This window comes from Mycteria americana, chromosome 3, assembly GCF_035582795.1.
Source record: "Mycteria americana isolate JAX WOST 10 ecotype Jacksonville Zoo and Gardens chromosome 3, USCA_MyAme_1.0, whole genome shotgun sequence".
Taxonomy (NCBI): domain Eukaryota; kingdom Metazoa; phylum Chordata; class Aves; order Ciconiiformes; family Ciconiidae; genus Mycteria; species Mycteria americana.
The window spans coordinates 84972581-84997319 of record NC_134367.1 but is presented as its reverse complement, the minus strand read 5'-3'; the positions used below and the strand labels follow the sequence as shown (position 1 = coordinate 84997319).

The following is a 24739-nucleotide window of genomic DNA, read 5'->3' as shown; positions in this document are numbered from 1 at the left end:
TTGTCATCTTCCTTAGGCTGATATCCCTGTTGTTCTATAGTGTAGTTGAATGAAGTCAGTAGAGAAAGATGTTGAACTTTCATATAATGTTAAACTGTAACTTTTTCTCAAAATACCCATTTATGTTTCTCCATAGTAAGCGTAGCTTCCATTTGAATATTGTAGGAGTTCTGGTTATGTAATAAAGTTCTGTAAAAATTGAAAAAGAATTGAAAAACTATTCTTCAAGCAAGCTTGCATTTTTAATTTTTTGATTTTTAATTTTGTGTCCTGATCCATTAGTTGTCTGCTCAACTACTGATTACTTAAGATTCCATTTAACATATGCAAGCATGGAGTACCTATGGTGAGACAGCAGCTTATGTATTTGGTTGATCAGTGCAAATGCTTTACTGGATATGCAGCAGTATCCTGGTACAGGATACTTGTTTTAAGGACTGGCTACAGCAATATATATCTCATTCTTTCTGACACCTAAATCAATCACTTACTGATATCCTGATTTAAAAAAAAAAATAACCTTTTTTTTCTTGCCTCACTTCTTACCTGGTGACAGTGTTTGATGATGGTGATGAGAAGACTCTTAGACGCTCTTCCCTGTGTTTAAAAGGAGAAAGACATTTTGCTGAAAGTGAGGTAATGGAAGAATTTTTATATGACAACTTTTTATTTAGAAAAACTTAAAAGTGATATTTTTAGTATCTTGGTCTTCAGTATGTTATGTACATCCATGCTACTAAAAATGGGGATTATGCAAAATACAGTCTACAGGGTCTGGCTTATTCTTTTTTTAAATCAAGAAATACAATTACATTTCACCAAATTGTGTACGTTAAGAAACAAAATCAGCATTTCATATTTTTTGGTTTTATATTATTAATGGTTCATAGATTGTAGATCACACAAAAAAACTGATCACACAACTACTTTGCTTTATATAAAAAAATTATCTGTAAGTATTCATTGGGAAAAATCAAAATATGGTACATGAAAAAATTAATGTACATCTTTGGACTTAATTAAGTTCTGTTGGATTTTAGGTAGATGATCAAGTCTAATTTGTAATAGCTGATAGACTTGAAAATTAATACTTTTCTTTTAAAAGGCAAATTATAAGTTGCTGTTATCTGTTAATCTGAAGACAGTTACCAGTATTTTGAAGCTGGTTCATGTCTTAAAGGTGATTTGCATATTAAAGTATTCAGACATTTGTAGCAAACTTCAACTATTTGAAATTTCAGCCTGAGGGTTATTCCTTCTTATGTAAGATGATCTGGACTGATGGGCAGATTTATAGAAACATGTTAGCTTAGTGGAAAGTTAGTGAAGATGGTGGGTTTTTTGCTCTACATAAATATGCTTTATTATTGTAGTCAGCTGAGCTTGTTGCCTGCTTACTGCATTCTTGTGAAGGTTCAGATACCTTCTAGAATCCTAAGTCAGGATTAAACACATGTAAAGAAAAGGGCCTAATTAGATACCTAAATCTGGATTCAGATACAGGTGCCATAAATTTAAAGATTGTGTTGTTCTTTCTATTAGCTCTTTGTTATTAATGATCAGCACTCCTGAAAATTAGGTTGCTTCTGTTCCATAAATACTATTTTAATATGGTTTCAGGGGTATTATTTTATAGTAAGCAGGTTGAAAATTGTAGTGTATATATATTGCTTTGCGACCTGTTTGGCTGAACGAGAGTAATTTCGGATTATTTTGTCAGATTCAAAGAAACCTTACATTCAGGTGACTCCTACTTTTTATTTTATCATCATTCTTATAGTCGTAGCTTTTGATGTCTTGCCAGAAGTCACTGACATGCAATTCATGGTCACCAGCCCTCGATGAAACGCATGTTGTGCATTTCTAATAATTACCTCATGATTGCATAGCTACTCAGCAGGGAAAATTGCATCTCCAATTTCTTTTGTAATTAGACCAGTGCCACACGATTGTTCTGATGTTGCTCTAGCTCATCTCTGACTTCCCAAGTGTGTGGGATCTTTTAGGGTGTCCACCACACTCAGAAGTGATCATGCATTTACTTTAAGATTTAAAAAGCCACTTTTATTGTTTGTATGTCCAGTTCTGTGTGACACAGAATCTGAGATTCTTGTTGATGTTTCACATTTCAAAATTCATACACGACTTAGAAGTATAATTTGGAGGACCACGTTTAGTTTGGAAGGCTTTATGCCTTCTTTCAAAGAACAAGAATAAGTGCCTATACAAAAAACTCTGTGTACCAGGAACCTTCAGATCTGGAACGGTGATCATTTAAACAGATAACAGCAGTCTTAGGGAAAGAAGATGCAGCATGTCCATGAAGCCTTCTGTTGATCCTTTAGCATTCTCCCTGAACAGAGAAAGTTCTTTCTTTCTCTCCCTCACTTTTTGTTTTGATGCTAATATAGCATCAGTTAGCACACTCTCAATTATCAATATAGCAACCTCTTTAAAATTGTTTTACAAATCTTTCTTTCCCATATCAAATTATGAAGTACTAACAAAAATACAGTTAACTTGTCATGTTTGCTGCTACTGAGTTATCTTGCAGTTTCACTTCATAGGGGACCGTTGTTCATTTATAAGTAGATGAATGGATGTTTAGCCTGATGGTAGGACAGGCAGAAAATTCTAACTGTAGAGATGGAGTATCCCAGGTCAGCAGAATACCTGATACTTAATTCTCTGTGTGTGAATGGTCCAAAGACAGGACTTCTGGGAAGATGTGTGTTGAACAAAAGTTAATTATTTGGAGGTGGGGAGAAAATGTTGGAAAAAACCCCAAACCAAACCACATTACTTTTTAAAATGAAAGCAGTGGTGTCTCTGCTGTACTTCTGTATTTCTTTTGTAATGAGAAAGTCTCTCTATTGACAGAAATTGCTTTAACCAGATTATACAAATTTATGGTTTGGAGAATAACTTATGCCAGGTTTTTTATATGTGTATGTATATGTATTTTTTCATTTCAACAGACATTAGATCAGCTTCCACTCACAAATCCTGAACACTTTGGGACTCCTGTTATAGGAAAGAAAACAAACAGAGGAAGGAGATCCAATCATATGTAAGTTTAACCTCTTTATATCTGTGCCATCTGTATTCAGTTCTGAAGCTTTCAGTGTGTGTCGAGTTTTGTTAGTTGTATGTTCAGGCTTCTCTTATTCAAAAAACAGGAAGCTATATGAAAAGTGTTAGTTTAGCAGTCAGACGAAAGTCAGTTTTACGTGTAGTGTTGCATGCAAGGATTACAACAAGTCTTTATGTAATCAGTATTTAAAATAGTACCGGGTATAGGCAAGAGGTTTTCTCTTGTTTTTGTTATTTAAGTAAAAAAAGGAAGTAGCATACCAAGCAGAAATGTGTTGTTAAGCTATATGCAGAAGCTTCTCTGTAGTAGAATATTAGTATTATAAATGTGTTGGACTCAAACTAAAACTCTTACAATGCAATCTTTATCCAGCTGATATAAAGTTTTTGTAGAAGGTACTAAATACTCATGTAGACCTTTGGTTTCTCATTACAAGGTCTCTGAAGGGCTTTTAGAAATAGGTGAACAGTATTACGGTTTGCAGCAAAGCTTATTGACAGAAAAATAAAGAGTAGTGACTTGATTTCCTAGGTGCCAGAATTCTTGGTAGTTGTGATCTTGAAAACCCAATGTTAAATACTCCACTGACTGGTGTTCTTTGTTTGTGGATGGAGTTTTGGGGGGTGTGTGTGTGTGTTTTTGTTTTTTAAAGTTTTGAGGTAGTAGTGGCTGGGGTGGGAGGGGAGTTTTCAGGCTTAGATTACCCTTTCACACTCTGTCTTTTTGTTAGCTTGAAATAAATACTGCCCTTTATATGTAGAGGTACTATAAATTGACTCAGTTATTGATTTACTAATTTGTGACATGTTGAAGGAAAAAGATTGGAAAAGCTGGTGTACACCACAGAGAATGTGATTGCAGCATCCTTGGTGTCTGTGACTGGGTTGTCTTCTCTGTTTCCATAACTGTACAGGACATTATTATGGCAGAAGCAAAACACTTACCTTTATCTTATGGTTAATAGGGGCTGAACTGAGTAAAAAGACAAATTGCACAGATACTGGTATAACTGAGCTGGGTTGTAGTCTCTCTAAAATAGTCCTGGCTTTCTCTCTAGTCCTTGATTTCTTTATTTTCCCTCAAGAGATTCTCAACCCCCAGAAAGCAGCCTTGAAAGACTTTCATACTGTATTTTAAAAGAAATCACTACTTTAAAAAAGGATGTTGGGGGAAAACAACCCAATGCTTTATCAGCACTGCAAATGGTGACATAAAATTAGGGTGGGTAAAATGAAACATAATAATTCACCTTAGACTGTAAATCAGTTGTCTTCTGTTACACAAATGCGAACTGTGAGCCTTCTGTTAATACTGAACTTTGTACTCAAAAGTAGTTATGTGAAAAACGGAAGATAGCTTTTAAAATTCTGGTTGTTGTGCTCATTGAACATGCTGTGTATTTTCTGAGAATTAACCTTCAAGGTGACTAATTAAAAAAAAAATCTAGAGCGAGCCAGGAGTGCTGATTTATTTATTTTTTTTAATCAGTTGCAGGTAATTTTCATTGGAGTAGTTTTGTACATTTAGACTCCCCATATGGTTAAAACCAGGTGCAACTTTGTACTGGAACAGTCAAAACTGAGCTAGAACCTTTTTTAATCAAAATGTATTTGCACCTTTGCCCATCTACTTAGGTTCTGACACTTTGTTCAATGTGAAATTGAAACAGTCATTGAAATGCTTCACTGCACATCTTTAAAAAAACTGTTTCAGGTTAAATAGATGACTTTTTCTCTTTGCTATTCATCTTCATAGCTGATGTTTCTTCTTCAGAGACTTGTCCTCTCTCAAAATAGCTTTTTATTCTGTATGGCTGTTAAAGTAAAAGCATAGAGATTAAGAGGAAAAACAAACCAGTTTAGCTTAATGTTGGTCCAAAACTACAGCTGCAACGGTATTTTTGAACAGTGCTTCACTAGGGCAGAATTCTTGTCTTGAATGTCCTGCCAGTGCATTTCTGTTCCTCCATGTGGATCCACGGTGGTGTTTGTTTTGGTTTTTGCATGTATTACGTGTAGATGTGCATTTCTGAGTTTGTAATGTTTGAGTTGTTGTTATAATATCCTTATAAATACTTCTATTTATTTTTATCCCAAATCACTTAACAGGCCATTGAAGTCACTATTATTTATGCCTTTTTGACAATTAGCTTTGGATCTCCTGTAGTTATAATAGGCAAGTTTTGAATAGTTGAGTTTTAAGTCTTTTTCTGTTGTTTAGTCCTGAAGAAGAATCTTCATCCTCTTCCAGCGATGAAGATGAAGATGATAGGAAACAAAGTGATGAGTTATTAGGAAAAGTTGTGTGTGTGGACTGCTTCAGTGTGGATAAAAAGAAAGCTCTGTGGTTTCCAGCCTTGGTAAGAGTTTCATCTTTATGTTAATTTTGTACAGTTTCATTCATTTTCTAGGCACCAAAGAAAGGTGGGTTTTATCACTTTTGATGGATTAATCTATATTTTTCTTAGAACTTAGTATGTTTCTTCAAATTGGACCTCATCATAATAGTCAAAGGAAGTATTATATATATGTAAATGTGTTTGCTTACAGAAAGTGATTGCTAACATGGCTTTAGCTTTTCAAAAGAGCCAGAGCTTGTTGACCTAATTCCAGCTCAACAGTGTGTTTAGTACTACTGAACTAAAATTTCAGGGCTTTTTTCCTAGGCTATTGCTTGTCGTTTTTCTGAACTACCAAGTTTTATCCAGGAAGAAAATATAAAGAAGTGCAAAGAGAGGGGAAGTTTAGTGATTGCATAGATGATATTATTTTTCTAGGTTCAATACAAACACATTTGATAATAAAATCAAAAGTTTTTTCTTGGTTGCTGTGGTAGGTAGTAGAGAATTGCCAATAAATTTCCTTTAAAATAACATTGTAGTCTTTTAGTACAAATATTGTCTATCCTTTATGCTGGTTTAAAGACACTTTTTTACAAATAAACATCTAATAAGATATTGTTAGTCTAAGGATTGCATAGAGACTGACTGATGTATTTGGAAATTAACGTATTTCCATATGTGGTACCTTCTAGGACCACACTTTTTAATTTTATTATTAATTGTAAATATTTGCATAATTTCTCCCTGGCAATGAAAGCTTAAAATGTTTATCTAATTTCAGGAAGACTTGTGCTCTGCTTTTGAAAAGATGCTATATAGTAACATTTCACTCTTCTTAGTGTGTGCAATAGCTCTCAGTTGCAACTTTCTACCTGTCGCATCCTGTGTCTTGTAATGCAGTTCAGAGGCTTTCCAGCAGGACTTCTTTTGGAAAAGTTGGTGGGAGAGAATGAGTCATTGAAGTCTCTTTTACAACAAGAGAGAGGGCAGAATATACAGCAAGGAGATATCATGTTAATGACAGATAGCTTTAAGAGAGGTTTTCCGTAATAGACAAGAAAATTGAGCTGTTTCTTTACTGAAAGCGGTCATCGAGATTGATGCAATATCGCCTACCTCACAGTTGCACTCTAAGAAGCAGTCAGTTAGACTGGCTTGAGCTGTTTTATGTCACACTGTTGGGTTAGCCCTTCTGGTCATGCACATGACAGATAGCCGTTTCCATGGCAGCCTCTCTGGTAGGTATTAGGCTTCCATGTGACTAATGTAGTGCCACTCAGGATAGCTGTGGGTCAGACCTTAAAGATTAACTGAATTGTTGCTTATTCTCCCAAGGTATACTAAAGATACACACTGTTATTTCTTTGGCTTTCATTTGAGGATTGGAATAGCTCATTCTTCATTGAAGTACCTGGACAGTCTGGATCGATGGGCTGAGGTCAGTTGTATGGGGTTCAGCAAGGCCAAGTGCAAGGTCCTGCACTTGGGCCACAGCAAGCCCCATGCAACACTACAGGCTTGGGGAAGAGTGGCTGGAAAGCTGCCTGGCAGAGAAGGACCTGGGGGTGTTAGTTGACAGCTGCCTGAATATGAGCCAGCAGTGTGCCCAGGTGGCCAAGAAAGCCGATGGCATCCTGGCTTGTATCAAAAATAGCGTGGCCAGCAGGACTAGGGAAGTGATCGTGCCCCTGTACTCGGCACTGGTGAGGCCGCACCTCGAATACTGTGTTCAGTTTTGGGCCCCCCACTACAAGAGAGACATTGAGGGGCTGGAGCATGTCCAGAGAAGGGCAACGAAGCTGGTGAAGGGTCTGGAGCAGAAGTCTGATGAGGAGCAGCTGAGGGAACTGGGGTTGTTTAGCCTGGAGAAAAGGAGGCTGAGGGGAGACCTTATCGCTCTCTACAACTACCTGAAAGGAGGTTGTAGAGAGGTGGGGGTCGGTCTCTTCTCCCAGGTAACAAGTGATAGGACGAGAGGAAATGGCCTCAAGTTGCGCCAGGGGAGGTTTAGACTGGATATTAGGAAATTTTTCTTCACTGAAAGGGTTGTCAAGCATTGGAAGAGGCTGCCCAGGGAAGTGGCTGAGTCGCCATCCCTGGAGGTATTTAAAAGACGTTTGGATGAGGTGCTTAGGGACATGGCTTAGTGGTGGTCTTTGTAGTGTTAGGTTTACGGTTGGACTCGATGATCTTAAAGGTCTTTTCCAACCTATACGATTCTGTGAAAGCTTCCTGCACTGAATGAGAAGCAGTAGGGGGATAAAGTTTGAGGGTGGAGCTTGTAAACTCTGAAATAGCTTATCCTAGATTAACTGTTGTTTTAGTAATCAGGTTTGTAGCTCTGCAAATAAACATCATATTGCATTTAACCTGAAAAGTTGTGCCAAAGAATAGATTACGCCCCAAGTAGCTTTTTTTTTTAATCCCCTCTCCTGTAGCTATGCCTCTCCATTCTTTTACCTTGTAAGCAGGTTACCTCTACTATATCAACAAACTAATTTTATCTTATTACTGATAAATTTTGCTTTAGCTTTATATTATGCTAATTGTAATTATGTGAATAATGAAATTAAAATTATTAGAATGAAGAACAGAAAATTATTAAAAATAATTAAAATTAAAATGAAGAATACATATTCCAGAATTACTTTGTTATTAATGATATTGTGTACCGATATGCTTTGTGTATAAGCACAAAGGACATTGTGCAAGTTTATCATGTGAAAACAAGTTCAGGGATTAGTCTAAACCTTTACAGCAAATAACAGTTAAAATTAGCAGTGGAAACTGATTACTTTGCCTATCAGTCCTATAACCAGATAGCCTGTCACTTATAAATGTAAAACTGTAGAGATCTAAATTTGGTAAAAATTATTCCGAGGACTGTGATTGACTACATTGTTTTAATCCTGCATGCATGTTTTTGTTTTGGTTTGGTTTTGGGGTTTTTGGGGGGGTGGGGGAGGTGGGGGGTGGGGTGGGTGGGTTGAGAGCAATGGCTAATTGTAATTGTAAAAAGACCCGGCAGTTGCTCCTTATGTCGAAGAGTGTGACTTAGTAAGCCTTATAGTATTGCTTAGTTGTAATGTGTACTTAAAGGCTTTTGAAAGGTGCAGTGAGGAAATCTGCTTGCAGCATTTTCAGAAAATTGAGTTTACATAGGATCATCTCTCTCATCCTCCTATGACTCCAGTGGAGTCTGTTTTGCAAGGAAATAAAGCAAACTTGATTCAGGCAAAATTGAGGTGATGTTGCTTGATGAAAAGGCACTAGATGAGGTTGTGGTAAGCTGTTTTCCAACCTCTGAATGGATTTCTGACTACTAAGATCTTGATGCATCTAGAAAACCAATAGCTAAAGCCAGAAGGGCCTTTTGCCATCTTTAGAGAGCTAGGAGATTGCACCTGTCTGTTTCAAATGGGGAATGATAATTACTGTCTTTTACCTTGATATTAAAACACTGTTGCAAACTATATCTCAAACTGCATTTCAGTTAGTAAGTTATAGTTTTGTAAAGTAATTTCTTTGGACTGTCGAATGCATCGAATTTGGAAACTTAGGCTGTTATGCTTCTCAAGAAAAATAAAACGTATTTAGCCTGTGCTCTGTGATACGCAACGCTGTTTCCAAATCAGATGGAGCTTTTGACTTTACTTTCTAAAATGTTATATGGCTGACCCATGTAAGGAGGAAAAAACCTTTAGTCATGCAGTGTCTTTGTGTGTTTGGTGGAAAAAGTAGGACTGAAAGCAGCTGATGTAAGAGGGAAAAGAGGTATTTACCTGGGCTAAATTAGGGCTGCAGTCATTTGCTGCTCCTTGGGATTTCGTAGCAGCTGGAACTTTCTTAACTTTCAGGGAACTACACATCTTTTGATAGAAGAGATATGGGTGATGGAGAGGGTTGCTTTTCTGTTCTATAACTCTGGAAATTAAAAAAAAAAAAAAATATTTTTTTTTTATTTAGTTCCTGAAGCTTGTTAATTAGTAACTTGTATACTAGTTTAACAAAACTTAAATAGCTTTTAAAATTACAACAAATAATTAATATGTTGTCTCAGTGCTAGACTTGATTAGTTTACTTCTTGAATTAAGGAACCTATCATAATACTTGTACTTGAGGCCCTCTTCTAGGTAGATAACTTATGAATCCTCCATTATAAAATTGCATGTCATAAATCCTGTATGCCTTTGTTTTTGAAACTGTGGCTGATTACATCCTTGCAGTTTCTGGAAGTTTTTTCAGAAGAGGTCTCTAACTCAGGTGGCAGCACTTGGTGGAAGTTCTGTCCTTTTAGGATGAGGAGTAGAGTAAGCTGTAGTGGCATGACAGGTACTTAACCTTTGTCAGAATGCTGTTCTTATGTCTCTGATTGCAGCTGTCAGTTCCCTCCAGGAAGTGAGCATGAATTCATGCATCCAGTAATTTCAGGAGGTCATCACTCCTGTGTTTTGAGGGACCTCAGTTGCTCTCATCTCAGTGTTGCTAAAGAGAAATGAGCCCAAAAGGTTTTTGAGAAGCATTGGTATATATGATTACTCTCATTTTTCATTTTTCTCTCTAAACTTTGCATTTGTAATATCTTTGCAGGTGGTTTGTCCAGATTGTAGTGATGATATTGCAGTGAAAAAAGACAATATTCTCGTTCGCTCTTTCAAGGATGGCAAATTGTGAGTAGGAATGTAGAGGCTGATAATTGAATAAAATCTATACCAGTCAAATGAAAAGTAGTATGAGGTGTGTTGGGTAAAGTATTGATAACATCAGTAAGCTCAGTAGGTTTCTGCCAAGTTTTTTCTGATGTTTAGAGAACTGTTAACAGCCTACATCATGATGAAATGAGTCTTGAACTCTGTCATTGTTAATAAGGGGATGCATAAATCTGTCTGTCTTACTTTTAATTTCATTGTTAGAATGGTGGCAAACAAAGCAGTATTTCATGACTTCGAGAATGGCCTGAGACTCTTTCCTGCTCCGGTTGGAATGGAGCACTGCTTTTCAGAGATGTGGCCATAAGCTTATCCAGCTACAGAGGGGGTTGGGTGGGGGTGTGTGCATGCACACACGTAGACTACACGCACACAGAAATTTTCTTTTTTTGAGGTAGTAAGGCATATGTTTATCTCAGTCTAGACTACTACTGCATATTCTCATGTTCTTTGGAAAGAGCTGTAATACTACTCAAAGTAGGAAAGAAAACAGAGAAACGTAGAAAACCAGACTGTATGGTGTTTGCAACAGACTATTGTGTTCTTAAACTCATATTGGTCAGGGAGGGGGATTGATGGATGACAATAGAATTCTTTTTTCTACGTTTTTGTTTTTATTTTAAAAGTTGCAGCTATTTATTCTGCTTGGTTCAATTTAACAGAATGCTTTTGCAGAAAGGATATTGAAATATTTAACAGTTTCATTGTGGTTTAATTACTTACTAAGTCTAGGCTATTGCTTTACCATTTGATAGTTACTCAGGCATCAATGCACATCACTGAAGAAACACATAAGCATGTGTGCACACAAGCATAACACCCCCCACCCCCTAAAGCTGCAGCTCAGATTTGCTTCCTTGGATATAGCCACAGTAGAAATTAAAAAGTGCTTTGTTCTTTCAATTTGGAAGTCTTTCATTTCATACTGACAATTTATACTAATATCCATTTATGTTTTAAGCAAGGTAGGGTTTTGTTGTGTTTGGGTGAGTAGTTACTTGCTAAATTAACATGAGATTTTTGCTAAGTAATATATATTTGGGAGATTCCAGAAACTACCTGTTAGTGGAAGAAGAATGCTTTCTTCAATATGCAGTGAATGCATATGGATGGTCTAACCAAATTTGTGTAGAAATTTGGTTTTTAATCCCCTAACTGACTAATACTGTACCAGACTAACACTGTAGAATTGTCAAGATATACTTCATATGCTTCTGTATGTTTAGTAAGTGTGTTATAATCTTAGTGATAGCTCTGTATTATACTGGTAATGTAGCTTTAAAACTTTTTTTTAACATTTTCTAAATTATCTAGCGTTTCTGTGCCAAGAAAAGATGTTCGGGAGATCAGTGAAACTTCACCAAAGCCTGATGCTTTGTTAAAACAAGGTAAAAATAACTTTCTATGAGAAAACATGTGTATGTATTTACTTTGTTATGTAAATTGGACTAAGTTTGTGGTAGATTGGGTCATGTCTTAAAAATGCTAAAATACAGAATCTTTATCTATAGCATAATATATTGAAGGAGAACACTTCTGAAAATCTAGAGGAACTTTTTTTTTAAAAAGATGAACAAAAAAGCCCAAACAAAAAAACCCCCCTCTACCACACTTGTTTTAAATGTAGACATGCCAAACAAAGGATATAATCATACAGCTCACACTGGCTTTATAGGTTATTTAGTATTCAGCCTTTTGTGTTAGACCTTCATAGAGTTATTCTCACCATAGTACCCCTAATAGTTGTAAGTTGCCTTTATGCACTCTCAAGAAACTGGGATTGTGGATTCACTTAGAAGTTTAAGTTTATGTGATCAAGCTCTTAGAATTAGCTTGTGCTTATTTCTTCCTCCTTCTCTTCCGTGTTCAATGTACGTAAGCCACAGTGTAAAGCTGTTGGAATAGGGGTTCTCTCAATTAAATTTTCATATCTGCCCTAATACCGAAGATCCTTATTTGTGTCTATAGACACTAACATGGTAATAATCCTAATAATAGTTGTGAATAATTTGATGTGCAGAGGACACTAGGCCAGCTTGGCTGGGTAAGACAAATAAGGGTGGACAACATGGGGTGGTTGTTGAGGTTCTTTGAATTTGGGGGTGGAATTGTTAATTAGCAGTCTTTCCTTCTTCTCCCCTTCCCCCTCACCCCCGAGTACTGTTTTTGATTAAAACATTTGGTCAAACTGATACTTCCTGCAGTGCTAACAAATGCTGGTCCTTTTACAGCTTTTGACCAAGCCCTTGAATTCCGTAAAAACAGAACTGTTCCTAGTAACTGGAAAACAGAATTGAAAGAAGACAGCTCCAGCAGTGAAGCTGAAGAAGAGGAAGAGGATGAAAAAGAAAAAGAGGATAACAGCAGTGAGGAAGAGGCAAGTGAAGTTAGTAAAGGGCATAGATACACAGCTGATAAAAATTAGCAAGACTGTAATATTTAAGTAGGTCTTTTTAACATTTGGGAACATGTAACATGTTAACATAGGCAACATTGTTAAGATAGGCAACATTATTGCCTGTGAGCTTTCAAAATCTTTATTCAACAAAGATCAGTTAATGTGAAAATATCAACTTGAAAATCTAACAAATATCTTTGAGTCACTAAGCAAAAAACATGGAGTCAAAAGGCTGAGTCATTAGGGACTACTGAAAAATAGAAACTAAAACTCAAAGGAAGATCCTGTTTTAGAATCTTTCCCATGCTGATCTTAATGCAGTGGCAGAGGGGGTTGCAGTACCTACTAGGCACTGAGCAGGATGAAGAAGGGTAGCTATTGGTGTCAGCTGTCACATGCATATTGCTTTTTCTAAAAGAAAAAAGGTTCCCTTTACTTGTGTGTATTTCTAAATGGAACTTACCTACTAGCTATTAAAGGTCTGGCTGTCTTCTAACTGGGAAGATGTACGTAGCTAAAATAATATTGAAGTTGTTTCTGATAAAGGATATGTGGGGCTTAAATTATTTTTGATAACTTTAAAACAAAGATCTCTTTCTGTTTTCTTTGAAAACATCAGCAATTATGTCTTGCAACTGTATGTAAATGCAGACTGGCCTTTTCTTTGCACATGCTGTTCCACTATTGGAAGGCAAATGAGTTTTGTGGGTGGTAGGGGTTTTTTTTGTTTTTGGGGTTTTTTGTTTGTTTGTTTTTGTGTGGGTTTTTTTTTTCTTTTTCCCACTGATGTAGAACTTTGGGTTTCTTAGGGTGCTATTAATTCCTGGGCTATAATGTCAGTCATAGCCCAGATGGGTTTCCAGTTTGTAGTTTACTCTCTCTCCAAATACAGGTGTTTGCCCTTCTGTAATAACGCTGTGTGTTGCAGTGTGCAGAAGGGCATAGTTTCCCTCCGTAGTTTGTATTGCATCTGCTTTATTGTATATTATGACAGTGATTTATTTTCCCCTTTGTGGCCATGGAGTGAGTTCTGTGCATGCTAAAATCATGCTACTGTAAATAGCTGCTCACATAAATGATGATAAACTTTTCTCCTGGCTGTAGAACTGTTACCCCAGTACATACCCGTGACTTGCCACACATTACAAACCACAGGGAAGTTTTCTACCTTTTACGCAGGAGCTCCATCTGACGAGGTGGCTCTAAGCTGTTACTGAGCTGCGTTCTTGACATATTTTGAAAAATAAACCAAACTAGGCTGGCATGGCCCTGCTGGTTGTCTCCTCCTCCCTTGTGTCTCTGTCACCCTATCGTCCTTCTACCTTACCCTTTCCTGCCCCCAAATTGCTATGCTAGGTCTACAGCTGTAGGTCCTCTTGTAAAGCAGATATTGCAAGTAGTTTGCACTGTTCTTTCCCTGCTTCTAGCTATAAAAAGGAGTTTACTGGTTTTGGAGTGGAGAGAAGTGAGATATTTTGAAACCTTTAGATAATTACTGAGAAATCTGAGTTGTTGTACCCCTCTTGTCCTGGTCTACTGAAGAATTGCTTCACTACGAGCTCTCTCTCTGGCTACCCTGATGTAAACAAGCAAAAGAGCTTTCAACCAAGGCATTAGCCCATGAACTCCTCTTCCAGCTTTCTTCTCTCTTTTTCTCCTGGAAGTATGGAGTCCTGACTCATGCTTGGTTTTCTAATTATCTGTTCTTTCCTCCCAGCCTCCTGTCCAGAAAAAAAATGAAGACAAGAGGAAAGAAGAAAATTAGTGGAAAGAACTTTATTTCACAGCTGGCTGTGAGGCTGGAAGAGGGGCTTTTGAATCTTTTACTTCCTCTGTACCTTCTGGTGGTACTCAAATCTGTATCTGCCCGTTGTCACTTTTTCTCTCACTAGGGTTTGAGAGCTGTTCTCTAATTTGTTATGTGACTGCTAGTAATGCAGTAGGCTGAAATTCCCATCAATAGTGAAACTGTAAAGGAGAAACTGAAGTGGTTTGGGTCTTAAATGGTTGTTATAGTCTTCCTCTCAGTACATCCTCCCTGGAGACTGTGGCTCTGGCATACCAGAAGGTTGTGTTCCATCTTTTATTATTCATTTCTTTAATAAAGATTTGTTGGGAGACTGCAAAGGCGTGAAGTAAAAACTTTGCCACCTCTCCATGCTCATGAGTTCATTCTGCCTCTTCTTTAAGCTCACAGGAAATTATCCAGCTCTGATCAAAAGTTATAAAGCCCCGTTTGCAAGGGGCTGTGCTCTGCTTAGTATTTTGAGAAGCAAGGAGTACTTCCTTGGGCTCCGCACAATTCCTGAACTTTCAGAGCAGGTTCATGTCTGGCCATGGGCATGATGAATGTAGATAAGTTTGTACCTATGCAGGTTGACATACAATCTTTATATAGTGATCATTCTCTCGCTACTTTTAGATGAAAAATTCAGTCTTTACCTACAGTGTTTGTAAATATTTGACCTTGTACCCTTTGTACACCTTCTCTCTAGCTCTTCTTAGTTGCATGTGATGTTGTATGAGCTAGTCTTTCCATGTGCTAGGGCAAATATTTTGGGATTTACTGTGACATCGCTTGTGATAATTTCTTCTCCAGTATCCAGTATTTCAGTTACCTGCTGAACTAGGAGGTTTATCCTATCTATAGGAGTGTGTGTGAATATATAGATGCTCCTACAGATATCATATATGTGTATAGATATATAGATGCTCCTCTCCTATATAAATAGGAGCTGACATACAATCCTCTCTACTTCTCTTCTAAGAAATGAGTTGCCTTTTTTTTTTTAAATGGAAGAAACTGGAAAACGGCCTTCCTTTCTTTTACTAAATCTGACAGTAGGTAGAAGAGTTGACAAAGACCCTCTCTTCTAGTGCTGGGCTGTAATACTGTGTGAATTTTATGTGTTGCAAAAAGCATGTTGCTGCTTTTCTGGATTTCATTATCATACGTATAAGCCACTTTCTTTTACCTTTGTGACATTAGAGACTGCAGAATGACCTGCTAGCACTGTGGTTCTCTAACTTAGAAATAAGCAAAGATGACAGAGTAGGACATGCCTACTTCAAACCATTATCTAGGAAACCTTGTCATCTTAACTTCTTGTTTATCTAAGAGATTCCATATCTGTTAATAGCCTCTAAACATTTATTATTATCATAGTGTAATATCTACTGATTTTTGTAGAGATTCTGAGAAAGTGAAAATGCTTTTCAGAGGCATGCAGAGTCTTAAGCTTTCCCCCTTAGGACGCTTTCTTAGAAAGTTGGTTTGGTCTCTATTGGGAAAATTAATAAGGAATATCCACTTGCCATTCTGGCACCTCTGTGGATTGTCACGTTTGAGACCTAAGAGTACTCCAGGCATAGGATCTTACGGTGAGGAAGGAGTGGCAGTGTTTTATTCTGCCTCTTCATCAGCTTTATTTTATTTCCTCTAATATTTAAAAAGTGTACATTCGTTCTGAAAAGCTTTGTTGGGTTCCCAGAAGGTGTAGTTCAATGACACCCCCCCAAATGCTCTGTGGGACCATTTTCTTATGGCAGGTGTTCTCTTGTTGGTGAGGAACATGAGAAACACAAGTAGGTGCTTGTGATCTCTTTGCCATGATCCAGTGTATGCTGGTAAAAGTCCTTTCCAAGTACCTGTCATGTGAGATTAAAACAAACAGAAACAAAGTCCAAAACAGTATCGATTCTGCTCAAGTCATTTATTCTCTATGGCTGTATTCAAGTTTTATGATTGCAAGCTGAATCCTTTGCTTGCTAGCAGTGCTTCCTTTACCACCTTTACCTGTGAAATGTGAATGTTCTTAACCAGGCGTTTGTACTATATGCAGGGCTGCAACATCACCTCATACCTATTGGTGAAGGATTGCTAGATATGCGTGATTTCTGATGCCCCCACCCTGTGAGGATGTATTTAGTATACCGGTTGCAGTTCTCTACCCATCCTGTCCTTTTTGCTCATTGAAGTAGCCTGCTCTGAGCTCTGCTGGTATGCTAGATATCGGAGAGATGCTCATCATGTAATGCCCCTCGCAGAGACTTTCCTCTTGCATTGCCTTTGCAAGACTGTGGAATATTTTCATTGCATTTCTGTTGATAATTATACCTAAATGATAACTGCTTCAGCATATTGTGAATACTGGTTCTTCTTTTTTTTTTTGCCTGTTTGCTCTGATATGTCCTCCAAGTGCATTTAATGGAGAAAAGAAAATACAGAATAAGAAAAAAACTACTCACTGGTAAAAGTTATAGCCTTCCTTGACCTTATTTTCAGCCATCCATCTCTTTATTAGATAGCTTCAGCAGATGTTGGGGGGAGGTGTGTTTGTTGGTTTTTTTTCTTTTTTTCCTGTTGCATTTAATAACGATATTCTGTTTATATTGATTTCTCAACTGCCTTGCTCTAGCTTTAAAGACAATACATTTTGTCCCCTTGCTTCAGGGTAGATGCAGCTTTAATATTTAGTACAAGGAGACCTTTGAAGAATGGAAAAGATAAACATGGAATGAAAATACACTAAAGACAAATAATTTCTTTTAGATTTACTGCATAACTTTTATTAGTTATTTTTGGAAACTTTACAGGTAGTATTGAAAAAAGTATGCAGAAAATTAATCAACTTAGATTTGGCATATTGTTTTGAAGTAGCTTAGTCATCAGAATTTCCAAGAATTCTGATTATACTAATATCTTACTGCTACTGGTTGCGCAAGTTGCATTTCCTAAGGAAATTATGAGGTGTTACAAAATAAGCCATAGTGCTTTGTTATGAAACTCCACTGTTTATTAATCTAAGTAAATCTAATACAAAGGTTTATTAGTGCAATGAACTGAACTTCCAAAATACCCATTGTTATTTCAGTTCTGGGATTGATCCTGCTCACCACGCGTTCAGCCGGTACCCCATGGCAGTATGCGTGCAGCGCCAGTGGCTGCAGTTTGGCAGTACTGTGGATTAGAACTCCTAAGAAAGTGCAAGCACCATTTTCTCTTTCACTTCGTCCCTGAAAGTGACATAGTGTATCCAGGCATCAAGAAGTTGCTGAAGTGCAGTTCTCTAGAACTCTGTTTCTAGACCTGAGATTTCTGATATAATCTCTTGATGATTAATAGTGGTGTCTCCCAGACTTCCTGCATAAATGGACAAAATTGAGAATACATCTTGATTTACGATATCACTTATGATACTTCAGTGATGAATCAAAAATTCAGTTTCAGTGTGTCTTTACAGTTATTGTTTTATGTATTTTGAAAAACTGTTTGTAGCTTATAAAACTTACTTCCATGTGGCATAGCACTGAAAGCATGTGTCTCTTGGTATCATATCCTGTTGCTGACTACAGTAAAACAAACTTGAATATTTGAACCTAAATTATCACTGTCGTATGTTTCTTAATGAAGGACTGTAACTCAAAACGGTGATAATTTTCTTGTGTGCATTACTTTAATCAGGAAGAAATAGAGCCGTTTCCCGAAGAACGAGAGAATTTTCTTCAGCAACTATACAAGTTCATGGAAGACAGAGGTAGGCATTTTAATCTTTGACTTGTAGAAGCTGAAGATAGATGTGTTGCTTAGCAGTACTTTAAAGAATTGAGTCTGTAAACTAGTAGTGCTTTGCAGTTCAGTTTTGGAAACAGGGAGACCGTATTCGTCACTTGTGACTCCCCTGCTATTTAGAAGATAAGTCTGTCACTTGACTCTTCTAAAATAGTCACTTATTCCTGCTTTCAGAAAGAAATGGGTAGTACCTCATATATCCTAGCATATTTTCTACTGTGTACTTAGTGTGTATAATCAAACATTTAATATCCTGAATCATATTCATGTATATGCTCAGTTTAATAACTTTAAAATACTTAAAATAAAATGTAACCACCCTTCCACTTTTTTGGATCATGGAAAAAAGCATTTACTCTGTGCTAGTTTTCATGTGTGAATCCTGATCACTTAAATGCATAAGCATTATCAGTAAGGTAGATTGGAATGTTTTTAAAAGCAAATGCCATTTATTATATTAAATCTTTACCAGGTATTTATACACTGCAGGAAAAGTACAATGTCTGTGGAGGCAGGGGTGAAGGTGTTTATCTTTAAATTAGTAGTATAACTAGTTAAATTAATATCTTTTTAATTAGATGTGAAGATGAGTTGAGGAACTGTTTACAAGAGATGACAATGTGGTAGCTACTGCTAGTACAGTAGCATAGGAAGTTTCAGTTCTTTGAAGCATTGTGGGATTTGTTCCTGGGGAGGTGTGGGTTTTTTTTATTGTAATTAAAGGACTACACTGGTATTTTTAGATGTAATTGTTTCAGCAGGTGAAATAAAAATGTGTAATATAGGTAGCAAGAAAAGTTGCATCATTTGTGCGTGTTCAGTAATATACAGAAGAATGCATATGTATGAATTAAATGACATTACTGAACTACAGGGAAAATAGGTTATAAAGACTCTTGAGTTTGTTTAGTTTCATGAAGAGAAAGTATGGGATTCATGAGGTGGTCAGAGGGAGGGGTTTACAATACTGTATTTAATAGTGTAGTAATGCATATGATGTGGATTTCCTGTTATTCTGAAAAAGATATTTCAAAACACTTTAATAACTGTCTCTGTTCACAGGGACTCCTATTAACAAACGACCTGTATTAGGATATAGAAATTTGAATCTCTTCAAATTATTCAGACTTGTACACAAGCTTGGAGGATTTGATAATGTGAGTATTAGTATGATGAGTATTCCAGAGCTATAAAATCTGAGGATGCTGTTTATTCTTGTTGAAGTAGTGATAAAGAAGAATCTTACATAGGAGCTTTAGACATATGAAAATTAAGTTATATATGAAAATTAAATTTAGACATATGAAAATACTACAGCTACTTAAGACACTCTGTAGCTCTGAAAAACAAGCTTTAACAGGAACTAGAAAGTAATTATAGTCTAAATAAATTACACATCTACTCAGCATGTTTAATTATTGCTGCATAAAATCAGCCAGCATATGTGGGGTTTTTTATGATATTTCAAGAAATGTTTGTCTGATAAAGTTGTTACCTCAAAGTGAAAAGAGTCACTGCTCAATAAAATCTCAGACACGTAATCTAGTTTAAGGTCTGATGTGAGGCCCTTAATTCCTCTCTATTCTGGGCAATATATAGAAGAATGTGCTGACTGGGATTAGTGGGATTGGTCTTGGAGCAGTAATTGAAGCATATGGAATTCATGGCCAAGCAGATTCTGTTACTGCTTTGGACTGCTTCCCATAAATTTAGCTTGTCGGTTGAGGAGGTATGTTTGTGCAGTGCCACCTTTCAGATACACAAGAGAGGATCTTGTACTTGGGTGTTGCAGTACATCTGCTTTACCTTCACAGATGGTTAGAAATGAGCATATCACACTGTCACAAAACTTTGACACCAAAGGGCATATTGAGGACATAATGAAAAACCGGTAGCCACTGTATCTGGTGGAGTACTGCTAGGGCTGAGTATTGTTAATGCTTTGAATGATTTTTTTTTTTTTTTTTTCTTTCCAATTTAATTAAAATTCTAGCTCTGGTGGTTAAGAATTACTTTAAATATAAAATAAAAATTATATGCTGATTTTTCTGATCTTTGTATTTTCTTTCCTTTGTTTTATTACCACCTGGAGAGGAAAGCCTGCTGTGGCTCACTGAAATGCAAAAATGCTAAATTGCTTAAAGTAGTTATATTAGACTACAGTATGCATTACAGTGAAATACTGTGTGTGTGATACATAGTAATTTTATAGATCAGAGGAAATTACTTGTAGTTATTTTCCAGAGTTGTAAACTGTGTTGACTTAGTCTTATTTGTGTCAGTGAGTTAATTCAAAAACCATGACTTCATTTTCTTTAACAGATTGAAAGTGGAGCAGTGTGGAAGCAAGTTTATCAAGATCTTGGAATCCCTGTATTGAATTCAGCTGCAGGATATAATGTTAAATGTGCATACAAAAAGTAAGTAATAAAGCTATGAAGTTTGTGCTAAAACAGCACTAGAAAGAACTGCAGTGATCCTGTGGTAGTAGTAATATACATAAAGTCTGTAACTTCTTGGTTATAATACAGTTTTTTAGCCTTTAAATATACTGTTCATGTTTGGCTTCTGCTAGGTAGCCTGTTCTTTCTTGAAACAAACTTGCTTATCACAAGCAATTTTTTTTGTTTTAGATATCTCTATGGTTTTGAAGAGTATTGTACATCAGCTAACATTGAATTTCAAATGGCATTGCCAGAGAAAGTTACGAGCAAGCCTTGTAAAGACTGTGAAAAAGAAAAAGAATTGAAGATGCGTGAAGAACCAGAGCAGGATGTAAAAGAAATTAAAGTGGATAAGGAGGAGCGCAAGCAGGAGGAAGTAGCAGTAGTACAACAAGAAGAAAAAAAGTTAGCTGAGAATGACAATGAAAGTAAAGAAAATGATAAGCCCTCTGTTCTGGTAAAATATTTTAATATTCGTGTTATATTCTGTTTATAAAGTCAGGTGGTGTGTTGATAACCATTAATTCATGTCAAGATTGAAATCTCCATAGTGGATTTAAAACAGGAGAGAACCGTGCTGTAAACCTAATTCAGAGCAACACATTTGAGCCATATTTATCCCTAGGTGCCTGTTTTAGGGGATCATGATGTCAAAATGTCTGACTTGTTAGGAAGCAGCTGCAACATTCCACTTATTTGGGGGCCTCCCAGGTCAAATGGAGACTAATTAGTGTGCAGCTTTATCCTAATCTGGGTAATGCATACTCAAAGCTAACTACAGTGCTGATGCTTTTATTTTGCATTTAGCCATGCTTTTAAGCCCTCATAAATTAGCCTTTACTTTTTTACTTGCTTTTACTTCTCTGCTCCAGTGAAACCAGTGAAGCTCTACAAAGACCTGGGCCATATGATGTACATAGTGGTCTAATGTAGTTCAGTGGTCCAGAGACAAAAATGTTTATACCTTTTCAAAATCCAATGTTGACTGAGTGGTTTTAGCAAAGGAAGTCCAGGGTGGTAAGCTGAAGTGCTGTGCTGTGCCGGCTTAGCAATTTGCTCTGGAAGCAATGTAGGCTCCTCAAGTCAGTGTGCAGCACAAATATAATGCTTCTGCGTGTAGGTGGCAGCCAGCCCTGGTCTGTCTGCTGGTACTAACTCTGGGGTGAGTACCAGGTTGGCCAGTACTGAGACCTCTGCATCCTAAGTGAAAACATATGCTGTGAAGTGTTCATCTTGGGGATTGTGTTGCAGTTCAGGTCTAAGAGCTGCATGCCTATATCATTGTGACAAAACTAGCTGGGACACTGGCTGCAACTTGGAAGTCTGTTATGTTTAGCTTGAGATTTTCAGAAGAAAAAACAGCAGAGGTGCTGTAATTTTAGAACAAGCCCTAGGCTCTAGATTTTTTTGCTCATATAACTTCAGTGAGTTTTGTCTGCCTTTTCTTAAATCCTTTGTATTTTTATTTCACCTTGTAAGTTAACTAAAGGTTTTATTATCCTAGGGAAACAAAAAAAATTTGCCAGATTCTGCATATACTCAGCCTGATCAAGAAAAGGAGTTAAATGTAATCAAAACTGAAGATGAAACCAAACTAGAAGATAAAGAGGAGGAGAAGATTAAAGAAATGGAAAATCCTACCGTAAATGCGGATGCTGAAGAAAAAGAAAAATCAGGGTAAGTTACTCTGTTTATAATCAGCTAAGGCATCTGATGTGTGTTCATTAAATGTTACTCTTGTAATTTGAACTTCAAATCCGACATCCCTGTCATGAATTAGACTCCTATCTTCCAGAGACCTATGTGTTCCTGACTTTGTCATGTTTAATGCCATTGAAGTTCATGGATCTAATTTAAAACAAAACACCACAACCACCCCCCACCCCCACCCCCAAAAACCCAAAAAACAAAACCCCCCAAAACAAAAACAACCAAAAAACCAAAGCAGCTAAGTTTTTACAGGGTCCAAGCCTAAATATTTATAAGCTGAGTGAGCAAAAGAACATATAAAGCATAGGCAACTATTTGATTTAAGACAAAAATACTGCAGCCGTTGCCAGTAGTATTTGTCTACTTAATTTTGGTACAAATATATCACAAACTCGCAGTTTCCAGCTTTTGCTGTTGGACAGTGGTTTGTTATGGGTAACACGGGAAAAGATGGAAGTACCTTGCATCGCTCAGTAACAGCTTTGCTGTTGAGTGGACATTATACTGACAGGAGTCTCTTGTGCAGTCCTTCAGACAGGAGTTTTGGAAGTAGGAGACAGAAGTAATAGGGATTCTCAGGGCCATGTAATCAATGGATGTGTGCAGGTGATCTCTCATTTCCTTCATGGAATGGGGAGGTTTTCCTGTTTCAGCGCAAAAAATAAAAAGTGTTTTTTGGCAGCCACGCAAAAAAAAAAAGTTTACAACAGAATATAGTCCTCGCTAATCCCCAGTGTGTTAACAATTTATATTCTTGCAGTTAGGACCCTCATACAGTATGATTTCAAGTGGTAAGAACATGGCCGTTACAGGTCAGATTGAAGGTTTCTTTTAATACAGTATCTTGTCTTCAACAAAAACCAGTAACAGATGCTTAAGGGAGAAGCTATTACAAGAGGGAAAGCAGATAATGACACCTCCTTATACTTTCACAGCAACCTGTATATATCAGGGATGGTGTTTTTGTACTTAATACCAGCTGTTGCCTGACCACTAATTCCCTTGTTCATTCCAGCAATCTTTGCTATTTAGTAGATCAGCTGTCTTAATCTTCTGTCTAAATATCATTAACTCTTAATGCTTTTTCTGGCCCATTAAGAGTTGTGACAGAATGCCATAGTTTAGTATATTGATTTCTGATTCATTGGCAATAGTTCTTTTTTATTAAGGGTTTTGATTTCCATATAACAGATTCTGGAAGTATCTTTCTGTAAAATGTTTTTGTCTTCCTAAATATTTTCAGTGAGATTACATTGGCAATTTCTGTAACTCAGAAATGTGGAATACAGAAAAATAAAGTTTACCTGAACTCAGTTAGAAGAGCCTTTTCTCTGTGGAAGTGATTTCATTATCCTATGTGAATTTTTCTTTTTTAAAGGACCAATTTCTGGAATTTGTTACATTTGCCCTTTTAAAGGTGAACTAGATAAGTTGTACTGTAAAAGGTTTGCTGGATTTTCAGAATTATTAAAGACTGATTTTACAATGCTACATTCAAAATAATATAACTAAATAGATGGAAAACTTTAAAAACTGCTATTCTCTAAGCAGTGCAAAGTTCCCTAAATTGTGTATTTATATGTGTGTACATTTGATTTTACTTTTGTGTTTGTTTATATACTTGGAAAGTAGAGTGGCTTAATACTTACCATGCTGCTATAGTAAATGGTACATAAAATTAAAAGCTGCCTTTGCTTTTCAGTAATCCTTTTATTGTTTTGTTTGTTTGTTTGTTTGTTTGTTTGATCCTGATTCACGTCCATTTGGGTTATTTATGACATTTTAAAATGTTATGAGTTTTCTTAGTTTTTTATTTATGAAAACAACAAAAAGCTGTAGAAAATACTATTTCCTCTTAATTTTCCCCAATTCATCTGATTGTAATTGAGTGCTTTTCTCTCTGCTTCTCTGTACTTACTCAGTAAAAACTCTTCTAACTAGTATTTTGCTATTGTGATTCATGAAAGATTGTAATGAGTTGCTTAGAATAGAAAGTGTAGCTCTAAAAATAGGTGTAGGTGGTGATGTGGCCGTTGCTGGGGATATGTTTCAAGGAATAGTTTAAACTTACAAAAATGAAACATTTGTAGCAGTTAATGGTCTGTAAGCATTTCTAAGCAGTAGTACTGTAGTAGTGCTGTTAGCATTATTTCTTTTCCTTTCTTCCTTTAGAGATTGATAGGAAGTACAAAATGCACTTCTGTCAGCTTTAAAGAGTTTTTTAAAATGTCACTGCAATCCTAAATGCTAAACAATGTTTTTTAGCATTTATACCATAAAGGGGTTTTGTGAGCCTGGTATGCTGGTGGGGACATTTAATAGACGTTGTACTCCCCCTGTCCCCAACTTTATGGGTTAGAAGTGGCAAAGGTTATACAGAGGGAAAATGCTGTGGTTTGAGTTCTTTGTTGAACTGAAATACAAAATGAAAAATGCATTTTTGTAGGTGGAAAACTAATCACACACACAAA

General features: G+C 36.6%; 1 protein-coding gene across 6 annotated transcripts in view; it reads left to right on the top strand.

Annotated features, from left to right (window-relative positions):
• ARID4B (AT-rich interaction domain 4B) overlaps positions 1 to 24739 on the top strand; it is a 94800-nt gene that overhangs the window by 40947 nt on the left and 29114 nt on the right. For 4 of the 6 annotated variants that reach the window (XM_075495923.1, XM_075495917.1, XM_075495919.1 and 1 more), the window contains exons 6-16: positions 557 to 636; positions 2979 to 3070; positions 5315 to 5453; positions 10026 to 10105; positions 11459 to 11532; positions 12376 to 12521; positions 18007 to 18079; positions 19177 to 19271; positions 20437 to 20534; positions 20748 to 21015; positions 22063 to 22235. In XM_075495923.1, coding sequence (XP_075352038.1) covers positions 557 to 636; positions 2979 to 3070; positions 5315 to 5453; positions 10026 to 10105; positions 11459 to 11532; positions 12376 to 12521; positions 18007 to 18079; positions 19177 to 19271; positions 20437 to 20534; positions 20748 to 21015; positions 22063 to 22235 — 1318 coding nt within the window. Of the gene's footprint in view, positions 1 to 556; positions 637 to 2978; positions 3071 to 5314; positions 5454 to 10025; positions 10106 to 11458; positions 11533 to 12375; positions 12526 to 18006; positions 18080 to 19176; positions 19272 to 20436; positions 20535 to 20747; positions 21016 to 22062; positions 22236 to 24739 lie in introns of all 6 variants that reach the window. The other 2 variants (XM_075495922.1, XM_075495918.1) reach the window with 1 other exon arrangement.